The 17,694-nt window shown below is 40.0% G+C and overlaps 1 protein-coding gene across 2 annotated transcripts in view; it reads left to right on the top strand.

The window, feature by feature from the left end:
• C7 (complement C7) overlaps positions 1 to 17,497 on the top strand; it is a 57,789-nt gene extending 40,292 nt beyond the window's left edge. The window contains exons 12-19 of one of the 2 annotated variants that reach the window (XM_037023566.2): positions 288 to 459; positions 2,413 to 2,500; positions 3,872 to 3,922; positions 4,759 to 4,891; positions 8,098 to 8,289; positions 11,302 to 11,392; positions 14,580 to 14,764; positions 16,227 to 17,497. In XM_037023566.2, coding sequence (XP_036879461.1) covers positions 288 to 459; positions 2,413 to 2,500; positions 3,872 to 3,922; positions 4,759 to 4,891; positions 8,098 to 8,289; positions 11,302 to 11,392; positions 14,580 to 14,764; positions 16,227 to 16,408 — 1,094 coding nt within the window. In that variant the 3' untranslated portion in view covers positions 16,409 to 17,497. The remainder of the gene's footprint in view (positions 1 to 287; positions 460 to 2,412; positions 2,501 to 3,871; positions 3,923 to 4,758; positions 4,892 to 8,097; positions 8,290 to 11,301; positions 11,393 to 14,579; positions 14,765 to 16,226) is intronic. The other variant, XM_037023568.2, reaches the window with a different exon arrangement.
• The last annotated feature ends 197 nt before the right edge of the window (positions 17,498 to 17,694 follow it).

Genomic DNA, 17,694 nt, shown 5'->3' with positions numbered 1-17,694 from the left:
CTGTGAGAAGTGAATGGATGATATAATGTATGTGAAAGTGCTTCTAAACAGTTGTGAAATAATAAGCAAATTTAAGATATTATTGCAAAGAAGTTCATTAATGCAACCTTAATGTGGACAATCTTAGTATGCACAAACATTTTAGAAGACCTCAGTGAACACACTGAAGGTAATAAATTCCCAGATCATCCCCGCCCCCAATAACCACATGAGTAGGAACCTTAGCCCTAAACTCTGAAATCTTCCTCTGCAAGTACTTTCCGAACAATCTTTCCCTTACCTCACAGGAGGGGTTGATGGAGATTGGAGCTGCTGGTCCTCTTGGGGTCCCTGTGTTCAGGGGAAGAAAACAAGGAGCCGAGAATGCAATAACCCACCTCCCAGTGGGGGTGGGAAATCCTGTACTGGAGAAACATCAGAAAGCAGGCAATGTGAAGATGAGGAGCTGAAGCATTTTAGGTAATGGAGAGCAGACCTCCTGGCAATCCCATAGAGCACAGTGCCCTCTGCAGTAAGCGTGGTATGCGCTATTGCTGCTCTTAAAAGATTTAAGTTTTAGATGGTGCTTTTTATCAGTGACTGCTTTGCCTTTAACACTGGGGTCAGATGAAGAAGGGAGGCATCTGTGGCCTGATGGTACTTGCATGTTTCAACTTCTTGTAACATACATGTCACAACAAGCTGGGTAACTGGGAGGCAGTCTAGCTGACTTGGACATGAATAGCAGCTTTGGCATCCAGCAGGTCTGCCACCTACTTGCTGTGTGACCTTGGACAAGTTCCTTGCCATACCTCATAAATTAGGATAATGATAGCAGGTAAAATAGTAACAATATGTTGTCAGACTTAAATAAGACTAAGCATGTAAAGTGATAACTACAGTGCCTGGTGCATAGTAATAATATTTGTATTATGTAATAGTAGTAATATTTATATCAATAACCGTTGTATTTCTTTTCAGACATATAATCCTTCTTACTTATTTATTTAGGATTAAGCATAAAGCCAGATGCTTGAAATGGCTGGTATCCTGACTGATTAGCCTGGTTTCTGACATCAATTTCCCATTTGGCAGGACCTTGTAAAAGCTATCTCTAAAATGTTTAGTTGATGAATCATACCCCTTGGTCAGAAATTCTTCATGCCACATTTGACTGTTTAATGCTATCTTCACCTCTTCTGATCAGGGATTGGCAGAAAGTTCTAGTAAGATAATTTGAAGGTCATGTGAGCTGAAAAAAATAAAAGACACATGGGTATCTGGTAGAAGCATAGGGAGGTGGCTTGTCTTATTCCTAGGTCTTTGGTGCTTCATAATCCAACAGTAACCAGTATCTGACTGAGGAAGCCGGCGAGCATATGAACTCATGGTCAGAGGAGAATGCTGCCTGCAGGGCACATAGCTCTGGGAAGGCGAGGGTCTCTGAGGAGGCCTGAGCTCCAGCAGGCGTGTCTCCCCTGCCTTTACATGTAAAGCTAGAGTGAAAGGAGCATCCTAAGATGGCCGTGAAAGAATTCTTACTCCTCTTGGTGCACAGAGGAGAGGAATCTCCTCTTACCCTACCGTGCAAGGAAGAATATTATAATCAATATTTCACCTTTCTGGTTTCCAAGAGCATAAAGAACTCAGCTCAGAAGAAGGCAATACTCACAGGCCACTGGCAAGATGTTCCCTCAGATTTCATCTCTCTGGAGTGGAGATAATACTGGTGGAATATTGACTTGAGAGGCACTTTTGAAAACCATTGTTTAATGGTGGATGGCATTGTTATTCTTCATATTATTATTATGCGTTCTCCCTGGTGATTGCTGTGTAGGAGGTAGAAAGAGCTTGATTTTAGGAGCCTAACTGACTAGACATGAATCCAGCCTTGACGTGTATTATTTTTAATCCTGGACAAGTTGTTCCAATGCTCTGAGCATTTGTTTTCTCCACATATCTCATAGGGTTACTGTGAATGTGAATTGAGATAATACATATTTGTAGAGCAACTGCCAGGATGCTTAGCACATAGTAAATAATAAAAAGTAGTTATTATTTCATAATATGTCTCTTGCAGGATACTAACTCTAATTCCCTTATTTTAATACAGAATTAATTTTATTTTAAAGTCATTTCAGAACCAAACATCAGGAGAAAAAGTAGGTATGAGACAGGTGACCCCTAGAAATCACATAAAGTAGGTGTGTTATTCAATGACTTTTCTTTCTGTTTGTTTATCATGCTGTTGACTAGTAGCTATCTTTTGGAAGCTGGAGTTTATGTTTTGGGTTTTCTATCACAGGATGTGATCAGATAAGTGGTTCTGAGAATTACAGAAGTATCACTTCAGTATACTTACAGGAATGGGGTGGCTTCAGATGCAATGGAAAAATCCATCACATTGATTGTTTTGTTTCTTTTTCCTTTCAGATTGCTCGAACCACATTGTTTTCCTTTGTCTTTGGCTCCAACGGAATTCTGTCCATCTCCTCCTCCCTTGAAAGATGGATTTGTTCAAGTTGGTTATGAAAGATTTATTTTTCCTTTACATATACTCTTTGCTCCAAGTTCTTTCTACTGATGTCATAATCTATTTCCTTCTTAATAATGAAACAGCACTAAAAATATTTTATATGTGCATTTGAGTTTCAGTGGTGAGGGTTTCCTGACTTTTCTTTTCTGCCCAAGGTGATTAGAAGTCTGCAGAAGGCAGTGTATCTTCTGTAGTAAATCAATACTGCCGCCCAATGAATTAGGAATATGATCATGCCAGAGGGCTGCTGGACATTTCCATTCTGAACACTAAAATAGGAATCTATAACCATGTTCTTCAACGCAGAGAAATTCCCCTATTCTCGCCACTAAAAGAAGTATTGAACAATTTTTTATGGGGTTTAGGATGAAGTATTAGGTTTATTCCAGGAACCATAAGACATTTACTCAGTGTTGGCGAGATATGGGTCATTGTATTAAAGCAGTTTTCTTGTTCAGGAAGGAACACAAGTTGTCTGTCACTTGTCATTCTAGGGAATTTCCTTGACACTGGGGCCATGGCCATATTAATTTGTGTTCTTCTCACTCCTTGGTATGATGAGACTTTGGTGCCACACCCCAGTGAAGTCTCTTCCTGGCTCACATAGGAGATTTTGTTCATCAGGACACTCTCAGTGCTGCCCGCCTTGCTCTCTCAACAAAGGATTTTGCCTCCCAAATTCCAGGCGCTTGAACATACACTCTGAGATTTAGCTGAAGTTTCCCCAAATGTAGGTATCTTGGAAGATGGAAGATGTATATGTGCATGCCAGAGTGTGTGTGTATGTGTGTGTGTGTGTGTGTGTGTGTATGGAGAGAGAGAGAGAGAGAGAGAGAGAGAGAGAGAGAGAGAGAGAGAGAGAGGATAATCTAGCAACTGTAACCTTCATACTGTCCCATTACAGTCACTGCAATGCATCAAGATCCTGAAGGCCACACACTGTCAGAGGACGAGCCCCTGCACTTCATATACTCCAAACTGATACACCTCAGTGAACTGTGAAGCTGTTGTCCCAAACTCCAGTACATGTGGTGTCTTATAAGGAGCTGGGGGTTCCAAATACTGCTGCAGGGATAGGCCACATCACAGTTACCCAGGGAACTTAAAAATAGAGATTGCTGCTAGCCCCCTGTCTCCCATTTTTTCTCATTCTTAAACTTTAGGGTAAAGTCTGAGAATTATCTTTTTTTTTTAAATTGCTACTAGTGATTCTGATCACTAGTGATACTGATAGAGTCAAGTTTGGACACTGTTGAGTCAATGTCCCATAAGAAATCCCTTTGGCAAGGCAGAAGAAGGTCTAGGGACTAGAACCAAAGCAGATCAAGTGTCCCTCCCCATTTTCTTCAACCTCAGCATCCATCCGGAACCTGTTTGCCCACCAGCTCCCAGGGTGGAGCAGCCTGGGTGAGAACTGACAGTGAGAACAAGGGGACATTGTGGAATTTTGTTCTAATGCCTAGAGCAGAGCTGGTCCAGCTCCAAGCCTTCTCCCTGGCCTATTCCTTCACCACCCTCCTGTGTGGCAGAGGGCCAGAAGGATAAAGATAGGAACACACAAAGGCCCCAAAGGGGCATGATGACCCGCTGTGCGCTCAGGCTTCAAATTCCCCCTTGCTTCCTTCTGGAAGCTCATTCCCAGGCGCTAAGGCTGACAGTATGTCCTTGAATCTGACACAGCCCAGGAGCACCTCCTCACAGAGTGGGTATGGAGGGCGGCAGAGAGAAGATCAACATTTTGCTTCCTCTAAAAGTCATCAGTGAGAAACTTAAATTTTCACAACCATGCTGAAAGGATTTGAACATTTCTCTCTGTTCATACTGGCATTTATTAGTCAAGATTGCCAAGGAACAGCCCGTAACACCTCACTAGGAGGAGCTGACAGACAGGGACATTTCCAAAATCTGATAACGAATGATCTTTTCCTGGAAGTTTAAGTTTTTTGGGCTGTGTCCACTAAAGTAATTTTAGTAAAATGCTTAGTACAGTTCTTGGTATTTTGAGAACAACCGGTACACAAAAGTACAGTAGCACTAGAGGCTTTATTTCAGTTAATGGTGGTACCAGTGTTGTTGGCTAGGACTGTACAGGAAAAATTGTTTTCACACACAGTTTCTAAATTAGTTGTTGGAATGCAGGGGGCCTGATGATTAAAAGAAGGCATGATGTATAGGCCAACTGTATCTAAAGAAACATTTTGTTAATGCAAAATAGACCAACTCTATCTTTTCCTTCTGTTTAGGATGAAGGTGCCACATTTCCTGTTGGAAAAAACATAGTATATACCTGCAGTGAAGGATTCTCTCTTATAGGAGACCCTGTTGCCAGATGTGGAGAAGATTTGCAGTGGCTTGTTGGGGAAATGCGTTGTCAGAGTGAGTGGCCTTGGTTATAGTGTATAATTGAAGATGAGAGAATAATATGAAAGAGAATGAATCAAGATAAATGACTGCTCACTGTGTGGGCCATGTCTTGACCATCCTTTCCTGAAAGGCTCATACGATCCTGTCCAAGTTTCAGCAGTGTCTTGAAAAAGCCCTTAGCCATCTTCAGTTGATACTGCTCCTGTTAGGCAAGGAGTATTTTTATTGCAATTTTAAAGTTTCTGGTTCAAATTAGAATAGGCTGGGGAGCTCAGTTCTGGCTAAGACCACCGAGGCATCCTCCAGTGTTCATTTACTAGGTGTGTACCACTACCAGTCTGCTTGCTTAACTGCTTTGGGTCCTATTCTGTTCAGATGTAGGCATCTGAGTGCTTCTGCTTGTTGAACCACCCTAACGTAACTCTTTGATTTCCATTTCAGTTGAACTGCAATATGTTTGTTCAGCAGATGGACAGACAGAGCTGTAGGGATATTTTTTTCTGTGTCAGTTGGTCTAGCTGTTTGAGGAAAGCCTTAGTGCACACATGTATGTTTATTCTCTTTAGTATATAACTATTAGTGAAATTTCTGAGTCTTAGGGTATATATACATTTAGATTCAGCAGATGTTACTAATCTTTCAAGTGTTTATATCAATTAACATTCCTACCAGAATCTGAGATTGTTCTATATTCTCACAAATACTTGATATCATTTATCTTTAAAAATTTTTAGCTATACTGGTGAGTGTATAGCAATACCTTGTTCTTGAATTTGTATTTTTAAAAAATAAAATTAAGTTCATATTGCTTCTGATTACTATTATGTTAAGCCTGTTTTCATAATGTTTATTGGCCATTTGCATATTCTCTTTGGTGAAGTAGCTGTCCAATCTTTTGCCCATTTTTTTTTCTTTTATTTTATCTGTCTTTTTCTTACTCTTCTCTGTCTGTTTGTCTTTCCTGGAGTCCTTGAGCAACAGAATATAACTACCTAGTTAGGAGTAATAAAGCCAAAACTTGGTTCTTTGAAAAGATTAATAAGATAGTTCAGCTTGTGAATTGTGAATCTATTGGTGAAAAGTCATCCCAGTCTTTGTTCATTGTAAAATGTCTTTATTTTAACTTCATTTTTGAAGGATATTTTTATTAGGTAAGGAATTCTATCTCAGCAGTTCTTTTCTTTAAACCTTGAACGATCTGATCACATTGCCTTCTGACTTCCTTATTTTCTAGTGAGAAGGCAACTTTCAGTTTTACTGCTTCCCCTTTCGAAATCAGATGGCTCTGCATGGCTGCTGTCGATATTTCCTTTTTTTTGATCTTTGTTTTTCAGAAGCAACTCTCCTCTGATGAGCCTTGGAATGATTTTCTTTGCCTTTATCTTGATTAATTTTCAAAGCACTTCTTGCACCTGTGCTTTAATTCTTTTGTTAATTCTAGGGAATTCTTGACCCTGGCATCCTCAGATGCTGCTTCTGGTACATCCTCACTCATCTCTCATGAGACACAAATGCTACATTTTTTAAACTGTATGTATATTACATTCTTTTCTTTGTTTTGCATCATTTTCTCTCTATCTCACCCTTAATATTTTCTATTGCTCTATGTTCCTGCTAATTCTCTGTGCAGTTATATATAATCTGTCTTTAAGAATTCTATTAAGTTCTTAATTTCATTTTCTAACTCTAGATATATTCCATTTGTCTACTTTTCTATACTTTCGAATTCTCTGTTGAAATTCTCCAACTTGTCATTTCATTTTTTCCACAACATATTAATTGTTTTCTATGAATGTCTATTAATCTCATTTTCTGGATCTGCTGTGGGGCTGTTTCTATTGCCTTTTTTTTTTCTGTCAATTATTCTCTTTCTGAAAGTTAAATTACTTTCAATTGGATGCCAGACTTTATGTGTGAAAAACTAAAGAAATAATTTGTGGCTTGGGATGGTATCTTGCCGTAGAAAAGATTTAGTTTTGTTTCTGGCAAGCAGTGAGTCTGGTTTGTGTTCAGTTACCTAAATTCCTAGAGTATAGCTATTAAGGAATCCCACATGAAGGAATGGGATTTCCACCTACATCCTTGTCTGTGATCTAATTTTTGATCCCCTAGCCCTGTGAGACTCCAAAAAACTCTACTAGCCTTGAAGTGGCAGTTTTCTCCTCAGTTGGCGGCCTTTAAACTTTTTTTTCTTCCAAATTTACAACTACTTCAAGGAGAAAGGCGTCACCATATGTAATGGCCACTTTGGTCTTCCCTTCTCTCTGGACTCCAGAATCTTCACACTTCCGCTGCCTTGGTCGCTCTCTGACACTCTCAGAAATATTTTTTCTCTTCCTTTTGTTCAGCCTTTCTATTTGTCTTGGTGGGAGCATCACTGTGAAGCTAGCAATTGTGTCACTTGTCAGAAACAAACAAATCTGATGCTAGACTATTAGGTTTTTGAAAGCAGAATGTAACTTATGTCTTGTGTCCCCAGCAGCATACAACATGCTTGTTAAAATATAGACACTCCGTAGATGCTGTTTTTGAATGAAAATGAATGGATTTTCTGATAAAAATGGTGCAGAATAGAGCAGTATTTTGTAGAATTTTGTTCAAAGTTAGAGAGATCGCCAAAATTTTTTAAAAAATTATAAATTCCCACTTGCTTTCCATAACTGTGTATATCATTTTTCTCTTTGCTGTTTTTTCGAGTAGAATATTTGAGCTAACAAACATAAGTAAGAAGGATCAGAGATGGAAAACCAAAGACATTTAACACTTTAATGGTTGCAAGGTTAAAGGTGGTTCTTTAAGTATTTCAGATAGTAAAATAAGTAATTGTATATATACTAATGATACACAAATGAACACCAGTCTTGGGAAAATTCTTGGGGCACTTTGCCAGACCAGAGAAGTAAGTAGCAGCTCTTAAGTCTAGTTTTGACAGCTAGCTGGACTTTACAACTCTTATTTATAAGGCTGATTCATTTTAAGTTGTCACATTGCTTTGAGGGAAGGGGTGGGAACTGTTTAGATCTTCCGTCATTCACTGGTCACATACCTGCCAGATACTGTGGGATATGTCTGTCCCAAAGAGGGGATTCGCTTCTTCCTCCTTGTCCTCTAACGTGAGAAAAGCAGAGCAAGTGTATCAGCACCATGTAAGGCTGTCATTTTTTTTAAATGATGGCCAGGTAAGCAATGACCTTGTATTCCGTTCTCTGTGTCTTTAGAAATTGCCTGTGTTCTCCCTGCTTTAATGAATGGCATACGGAGTCATCCTCGCAAACCTTTCTACACAGTTGGCGAGAAGGTGACCCTTTCCTGTTCAGGTGACATGTCCTTAGAAGGTCCTTCGGTATTTCTCTGTGGATCCAGTCTTAAATGGAGTCCTGACATGAAGAATGTGCAGTGCGTGCAAAAAGGTGAGCGGCTCTCAGATCTGCCCAAGGACACCTGCACTCAGACAAAAAGTTCTTGGGGTGGGACTTCATGACACTGAGTTGCCACAGCTGTGAGTCACTCCTCTATCCCTGCCCCACTACTGGAAGGAGGTCAGTTACTAGACGTGGTATCCGACTTTTTTCACTTGGTACAGATAGACTCATGGAATGCAGGGGAAGGCAAGGATAGCCCTGGTGATTCTGAAATTTTAACTTAAATCCTTCATACCAAAGATTAGCTTTGTATCTGTTATAGTGCCAAACAAATAAAATATTTTTTAAAAGCTGATTTCTACTTTCCATCTGATTTTTTAAATGTACTTTTATTAAGTAGAGTTGAGATCAAAATTTACATAAAATTCTCTATGTTTCATTTCTGAGCTTTCAGAGTTTATTAGTATTATTGAAATAGAAACTTTGAAGTCATTTACAATTAACACTGCAAAGCAGAAATAATTGAAGGAAAAATATTGTGGTTTGTGAAGTTGTTCTTAATAGTGGATATCCAAAAATCTAGTATTTTGACCAAGGCAAATATAAATTGGTCTTTTAAGAAGCGAGAGTAGGAAGAGATTCAGAAAGCCAGACTATTTCTTTTTAGAATATTTAATGCATGGAATTTGTTTTCAAAATAACCTATTTCTTTGTTTACATTTTTTAAAAACCAATGCAAAATATATACTTAGAACAATTAAAAACACTAACAGAGAAAAACTCACTTGCATTCTAATTCATATAGTATTCTTATTTTTCTAGTGTATGATTTTTAATTAAATGCTGAAATTTATCTTTTATAGTGAGAATGAAGTACTAGATTCCATGAGTTATACTTATAGACGAATTAACTGGTCACAACTAAAAAGAAAGCAGGATGCATGGAGCCCCCTGTGACTGATGGCAGCCATGGGCTGCGATCTTCAGTAGATCACAGACCACATACCAGGAGGGCAGCGTGTCCATGGAATGCCCACCATGCCAGTTCCCATGGGCTCTTTCGCTGTCACAGGCCCATGGCAGAGACAATTGCTTTGTTTTCTACATGTACTGAAACATAAATATGAACTTATTTGAGATATTTGAAGTAATGAACCTGCACCAGTAATTTTAAAATTAAAGAGAACAATGTACAGTTGATGAGGTTGGTCTTTTAGTCCAAAGGAGGTTACATACTTGTCTTTCTGAAATGTCTGCTTCAGTCATTTTATAGCATAATTTAGTATGAATTTCCTCCCACTCAGTAGCAAATTCTATTAAAGTTTTAATTAAGGATGTTTTTTAGACTTGTGTGTTTTTTGGAAACTGTGGATGCCAATAATAACCACCCTTAAAATAAGCCTATAAGAAACAAAGAGTTCTAAGTTTGTTGGCCTCCATAGTTGATGTTTTAAAATACCTGCTTTTTTAGTTTTTGGTCTTTTTTTCTTTAAATAGTGGCAAAGTACACATAACATAAAATTTACCATTTTAACCATTTTTAAATGTATAGGTCATGGCATTAAGTACATTCCCATCATTGTGCAACTGTCACCACTGTCCATCTCTAGAATGTTCTCATCTTCCCAAACTGAAACTCTGTACCCATTAGACACTAAGCCCTCCTTGTCCCTGCTCCATCAGTATTCAGTCTTGATGTTAAAGTATTTGTTTTTTAAAATAGTAAAGGCATGTTTCTAGGTAGGTGTCTTGCCAATGGGTTTCAGCCCTGGTCAAGTTCGCTATGGATTCAGTGTGACCAAAGAAATTGACAGTAAAACGTTCTTTGGGGAGAAAGGGTTTATTACCCAGCTTGTTCTATGGTGGTAGGTCAAGCACTAGCATCTCTGCCTCTGCTCTCCTGCAGCCTTGCAGACCCGCTACCGTGTCGTGCCCAGAGCACTGGGCGGAGCTCTTTATATGGAGTCAACAGCAATGTATTGCCCACAGGTGTGCAGTGAGCTAGTCAGCCATGGCCAGGTGAGAATCCTGGCCACAGGCACTCTCATTTTATCCACAGTAGGCCATAAGAACTTGTTTATTTGGTTAACCAAGCTATAAAGATAACAAAACTATGTTCTTAAATGCCAGAGTTCTTTAGAAAGTCCTGTAGGTAATTCTATCAGTGATTATTCTCAAAGAAATTAAAATAGCTTTTAGAAAACACTTAAAATCTAGAATTTTATCTCTATGAGTATTCATAAATAAACTTCTTTTAAAATACTTTTTAAAGTTTTTTTTGTGAAATAATAGGTAGAAATAGGGTGCTTTAGGTTATTCATGTTGTGATCAGTATAGCTGAGGAGATGGCATTCAGATCATGCTGGATTCAGGTATTTTCCTGTCAAAATTAAAAGGATGGTTGACTTTTGATCAAGTTTGTAGAAAACACAAAGCAATGGAAAGGATTTTGTTAATGTCAGTAATGCCAGACATTTACTTACTGTTGAGGGGAGACCATTTGGACATTTATGTAGAAGAGGTTATTATAGATCGTCTTGGGATGCCAAAGAGTTCTCTATGTATAGGTCAAGTTATGTTTTTGCTTTCTGTTCCATTACAGGCATAGTGAGGAAAATGCAGTCTAGACAACAGTTTGTAAACACCAACCTCTGATTAAAGGGAGCCCCTCCACTGGCCTTGGGTCCAGCCCAACGTGGGCTTAAGTCCTGGCTGGGCCAATGTGTTAAATTGTGTGAACTACCACCCATTTCATTACTTTGTCCCTCTTAGTTTCTTCAACTCTTAAATGGGCATTTGTTAAGGAGGATTAAATATCACAATGCATGGCCGGTAGAAAATGTTCAAGACATGGTAGCTATTAGGAGCAATGAAATTATTTGTTGAGTTGCTCCTAGGAAAGCTCCATCTCTGATAAAATGCCTTATGGCTTTATTTTTTTACTGTACAACCTTTGGCAGTTGAGAATATTACAGAGGCTTCTTCAACAATTAAACTAATACCCTGTTTACCACTGAGAAGCTCTTCTACTAATTGCATCTCTTTATATTTGTCTTCTAGATGCCTCTTTGACACAGGCAGTGCCTGAATGTCAGCGCTGGGAGAAACTGCAGAATTCCAAATGTGTGTGTAAAATGCCCTACGAATGTGGGTACGCTCTGTCTTTGCTCACTTCTCTCTTGTTTTATTATTATTATTATTATTTTTAATTTTTTTCTCATTGTTGCATGCCATTTTATTTTATTCTTTCATTGGTAAGTCTCATTTCCCAAAAAATCATTCATGGCCCTCAAATCAGTTTGTAAACAAATATTTATGCGTGCATCTGTTTTTAGTCAACGTCTGTCATTCTCACTAGACCATAAGCTCCAGGAGGTCATATTTCTGTTTTACACACCATTGTGTCCTCAGTGCCAAACACAGTGCCAAGCCCAGGGTAAATTCTCAATAAATATTTATTCAACAACTAAACAAATTTTCCTTTTATAGCACTCTTTGTGCCCAGCATAGCTTAAATCTTTAGCGGTAAAAAAATTCTTGCTGAATTACATTATAAGGATAGTCTTGAGGGAGGTGGTTTTAAAATTACAAATTTATTCGTTAAACCATGAAAATAATAATTGTAAGTCATTTGTAATTTCCTTCAGGCCTGTGCTTAATTTGACACAATTTTTTTTTTCTATAGACCTATGTATTTATCAGGAAACTGAAAGGTAAAAAATCCAGTAAAGGTGATTTGATATTTTGGGTGTACAGCAGAGTGCAAATTAGAGGATTATATCCCTCATTAGAAACTTTGTATCTCATTTGAACTGATATGTGTTCCTTTATTATCCTTCAGTTCTAGAATCTGAGGATAGAGGGAATACTTGCTAAAGTAATGCCCTTTGTCTAGGGTCACATACAGCTTTGCATGATGTAAATTTTTTTTTTTGAGAGGGCACCTCTCACAATAAAATTCTGTATAGGGGACTCAATGCACAATCATTAATCAACCCCAAGCTTAATTCTCAAGTCTCCAATCTTCTGAAGCATAATGAACAAGTTCTTACATGGTGAACAAGTTCTTACATAGTGAATAAGTTCTTACATGGTGAACAGTTCAAGGGCAGTCATCACAGAAACTCTCGGTTTTGATCACACATTATGAACTATAAACAATCAGGTCAAATATGAATTCTCTTGTTTTATTTTATCCAAGGTAAATAAAATGATTTCTCAGATGCTAGTCTCTGTTAGATTGAAGGTGTCACCTAGGAATGGCTAAAGATTTTTGTTTGCATTTTAATCTGGTCCATCTGCTGCCTATTACTGGTCTGGGTCACCCAGGCTGACAACTGGTGGCATTAAGCAGTGTTCTAATCAGGCTAGAGAAAGGCTGAAGGACTACTTGAGCATGGTTTGTTCTTATATAAAATGGGACAAAATGACAAAACTGTCATTTGAGATTTAGAGCTTGAGAAGATTAGGAGTGAAATTCCCTTGAGGCATAACTTCTTAAAGCAATACCAGTAGAGAAAAAAGCAGCTGCTTATTTGATTCTTGAAAAGTCTGTGTTTCTAGCTGTGCATTGCATAATTGCCACCCAACTTCGATGCACCCCACTGTAGGTGTAGACCTTAGGCAGTTACCAGCAGTCTGTGTCATGGTCCTAGCTGGATAGAGATGGCAAAGTTCAATTAGGACAAGAGAAGATTTACTAGTGGACTTTTACAGTAGTGTGGACAGAGTAAAAGAAACTGCAAACCATAGTGCAGCACTTCTGGACTAGTAAAAGGGCGTGTGTCCATGCCCAGGCAGGAGGGAGTGAGAAGGGGTGTGCTTACCAAAACCGGAGGACAGAGGGGGCTGGGTGGAGATGGCAGCTGATGAGGGGCTAAGTCTGTCATTCTAGGGGCTGCAAGGATCCCCTACGAATGAGCCAGGGGAATAAACACCCCAGCTGTGCTTTCTGTCCTCCCTCCAATCTCTTGCCAGTGCTCCCCATTGATCAAATTCACCCGAAGCTAGAAGACAAGTCTACTGATGTGATCCAAAAGCATTAACCTCCCAGGCAGGGTGGAGACAAGCAGAGAGTGAATCTGGAGAAGCAAATGGAGATACTCAGACCCTGGACTTACTGGTCATCTTTAAGATTATGAATCAAAACACAAAGTTGCAGACCAGTTACTTGGCTTTCAATTATTATTGTCTTCTAAACACACATCCAACTCCTCGAACAGCTACAGTGGGCTATGGTGATCGTGGTGATTTCTTATATGAAGTAACTTCTTTTGTGAAGGAGAATAAAACTAAATAGTGTAAGTGGCAATGGTGGTCAACCCAGAATATTCTGACTGTGCTGCTATTTTTCTGTTAATCATTATTTACCTTGAGTCACTTTGGTGTCCTCTTGTCAACTTCTCTGATTCATTTAGTTTATCTGCAGCCCACTGTTTATAGACATGGTAGGAGCTTTCAGAGCAGAAACTGATAACAAGATACTGGCCTTGTAATGTCTCTGCCCTTGAAACTGTTCTGAGTATTTCTGTTTAAAGTTTAAATAAGCATATAAAAGAAAGAAGGATTCCTTTTTGTCATGTAAATAACTCCAAGTAAATACAGCTTTTGGTTAGGGGAGAAAATATTAGAGCTAAGTACATTTATATATAAAGAAAGACACAGACTCTGTTCATTGTACAAAAATACTTTGTCTAAGTTTCCACTACCATAATGGCTTCCTTATCTACCAGCAGTCAGAAATGTGGTTGTTTTCATTAGTGACATTTCTAAAAATCTGGATCTCACTATTTTTGCACCAGTGTTTAGAAAAAAAGTTAACAATTTTTATGAAAATTAAAGAAACTAGTTTGTAAACATAGGTACTTTAAAAAAGAGCATTGAAAAATACAGTTTCATCTTCCTTGAGGTCAGTCACTAACTGCTGGATGATGTTGTAGTGTGGCGAGGAGCCGGCAGGGGTTTGGGCCTGGGGAGAACTCATTTCCCCGCAGTCAGTGGTCCCACTCGACTACACCCTCTCTGAGCGTTTGGTCTTTGCTGATTTTCTGTCTCCTTCCTTGTTGTGAATCCACCAGCTGTCTCTAGCAGACCGTACCTTCTCTTCTAATTTGCTGTATCTGATTTATGCTAGATGAAACTAGATTAATGCTAGATAGATAAGCTTGTACAAATTGTGAGCAAATAAAGGCTGTGTTCATTTTGAAGATCTGCTCTATCTTTCTGCTGTGGTGGTAACATCTGAGGCACTGAGCTCAGAGCCTCACCTTTCCTTTCTCATCCTCAACTTTGAAGAGTGAACATCTTGTAAAAAATGTAATTTAAAAAACTTGTTTCAGGTCTTCCTTGGATGTATGTGCTCGGGATGAGAGAAGCAAGAAGATACTGCCTCTGACAGTTTGCAAGATGCATGTTCTCCGCTGTCAGGGTAGAAATTATACCCTTACTGGGAGGGAGAGCTGTACTCTGCCTGCCCCACCGGAGAAAGCTTGTGGTGTGTGTCCACTCTGGGGAAAATGTGACGGTAAGGGGCATTTTGTATTTGTAACTACAAAAAGCTAAAGTAATTGTACTGAGGTTTTTTAAAAATATAGTTTTCTAGTGTAGCGGCAGATCAAAGCAGATCCCTGAAGATGTGAAGGACTCAGACTGAGAGTGAACTGCCCTCCGCTACTCCCTTCCTTGGGGAGGGGGTTAGGTGAGCACCTGCGAGGGTAGAAACCCATTCCTGGCAGTTGGATGGTCCTCCCAGACATTGGGGGTTCCCATTCCACCTTCGTGATTTTTGTTCTGTCCTTGTATTATCTCTATCGTGTATTCATTTAAAAAAAACTATTTTTAAAAAAGGAAAGTTTATGTCACTTCCTTAAAAGGAAATACACTCACTGTAAATATTAGGTAACTATAAAAATACATATAATAAACAAAATATCCTAAGGTGGTAGGTTCTCTCCAGATGCTGCTTAGAGGTTGAGGGATGCTGTTTCTTTGGGATAAAGCGAGTTTAGCAAGTGTTAGAGGAGTGTTAAAAGCATACCAGTGTCAAGCTGACACTTTCTCTTAGAAGTAATCAGAAGGGTTTGAAGAGAATAGGAGTTGCTTTCTCCAGTTGTGATTCAGTATTTGCTACTGCCATGTCCACGTGGCACTTAGAGTGGTCTTAAATACCACCACAGGCACAGCCCTCCTCCCACCGCGGCACCTGTACTACCAGGGAGGAAGGGCTGGGTCATCCAAGCCAAGTCACTGCCCTCACTTACCCCATCTGTAAATCTGGGAGCTGGACTGTGTGGTCTGTGAAGTCTCTGCCTGCTCCTCAGGGTCTCCCACCCTGGCCTGGGCGAGCTGGGCACCGTGCCCCTCACTCCTGCATGGTTTGCAGTGCAGATGATGGCATATGCAGATCTAGCCAAAGCTGAGTCACTCACTGTAGGTTTGGCCATCTCCACAGTCACTCTGCTGACCTCCTTACTCCTTCTGGAGACCCCTGGCTGGTGTATCCTGGACTTGAGCCTTCAGCTCACCCAGGGCCTTATTCCCCAGCTCATTCAGGTTTGTTTCTGTGGGCTATTTAGCCTTTTGTGTTTCACACCAAGGCAGGTTGAATTCTTTTCTTGGGTCCCTATCTGTTTGGGCCTTGCCACTTGGCTCTGTGCTGAGGTTTCCTTGGTCCAGAGATTGAAGGATTATACTTGGTTTCTGGCTTACAGGAGGGGGCAGCAGCGTGGAGAAGGAGGCTGGTGGAGAGCCTTCCACCCTAGGGCCCAATCACTAGGAAACCTGTCACCAGCCTCAAAACCTGCTTATTTTGGGTGGAGCAGAATGCGTCCCTTCCCTGGCGCTCCCGCCTTCTCGGGGTGTTGATCCCATCCCTGCAGGCAGGAGCTTCTGTAGCTCTTCGTAGAGCATCGTGACTTCGGAGGTAATGCGCCTTGACTCTTGCACGTCCGGGATGTGCCACGAAGCCTCTCTCGCTTATTTTCCAGTCCCGAGCGGCAGATGCGTCTGCAGAGAAGCATCGGAGTGCGAGGAAGGAGGGTTCAGCGTCTGCGTGGAGGTGAACGGCGCGGAGCAGACGCTGACCGAATGCGAGGCTGGCGCCCTCAGATGCCAGGGGCAGAGCATCTCCGTGGCCAGCCTAGGGCCCTGCGCGGCGGGGACCCGATAGGCTCCAGGCGCCCTTTCGGCTTCCTGGCGGTCTGGCAGCGGCTCTGTTAAAGCTCTGCGTGCTGGGCACTTCAGAGGCCTTTTCCAGCGTGGAGGCACGTTCTTTCTGCTCGTCTCCAGTGTCTTCTTCTCTCCTCAACTCCAGCCACCTGCATAAACACAGCCCTTTGTTCTGCCAACCCTCTTTGAATCCACATACTCTTTGTTTTTATTTTTTAAGTAAGGTTGATCAGGATGAAAAACATTCCTGAATCTTTGCATGAGCTGTGTGTTTTCAGAAAAATTGCTAACTTCTCTGGACCTTGACTTTTTAATCTGAAAATTAGAGGATTAGACTAGAGAAACTCAAATATTCCATTTGCCCTATGTTTCTTTCAAGTGTGATTGACCCCACCCACAGGCCAGAGCACACTCTACAAATTGACTAGGAAAACGAGGGTTAGAGAGGTTGCTCCTCACTGAAGCCCAATACAAAGGGGACTTGGAATGGAAAAAGACAGGGGCAATTATTCCTTCTCAAGTAGTAATCTTCCGCTTCTTCCTACTGACTCAAGCACCAGATGTAAGGATACCTAAACTTTGTCAGGAGATTGAACCACGGAAATGTCAGACCCCGATTCATTATGCTGCAGTCACCATCTTCTGCCTTCTTGTCTGAGAACAAATACAATTCATTCTCCTCTTTGAGGCTTTTCTTTAATATGTGCCAAACACACGACCTGCAGTTTACCCCCATCCTCCCCTTTTCTTTTGTAGGGAGCATCAGTTCATACCTGAGCTATTGGATTGAATGAGAGCATATATGAGAGAACAGTTTTCTCTAATGTGGATTCAAGCCTGGATTTTCCAGGGGGCTGTACAGGTAGATCAGTTTGGAACATTGGCTTTCCATGTATTCCTTTTCCATCTTTCCTCAAAACAAAAAAGCAGCTGTGAGAGATGAAATGAATGGGCTTAAATGGAATTTAAAATATGCTTTTGTATACAAATTCCATCTCTGTATTTTTCACATGCTGATAAATACATTTTGACAAAACTGTGGCTAAAATGACAATGATTAAAAACTCATTAAAGTTGTTATCTTGTGAAAGTTTTTGATCTGTATTATGTTTAATTTTAAAGAATCTTTCCCTGAAGAATGGCTAATACATTCTTTTAAAAAATATTTTTATTTATTTATGTTTAAAATTTTTATTTTTTATTGAAATGTAGTTGACAGACAATATTAAATTAGTTGCAGGTGTATAACATAGTGATTGGACAATTATGTACATTATGAGATGGTCA

Source organism: Manis javanica, chromosome 1, assembly GCF_040802235.1.
Source record: "Manis javanica isolate MJ-LG chromosome 1, MJ_LKY, whole genome shotgun sequence".
In the NCBI taxonomy this organism is placed as follows: domain Eukaryota; kingdom Metazoa; phylum Chordata; class Mammalia; order Pholidota; family Manidae; genus Manis; species Manis javanica.
Note: the sequence above shows the minus strand (reverse complement) of the source record. Positions and strands in the feature narration are given on the sequence as shown.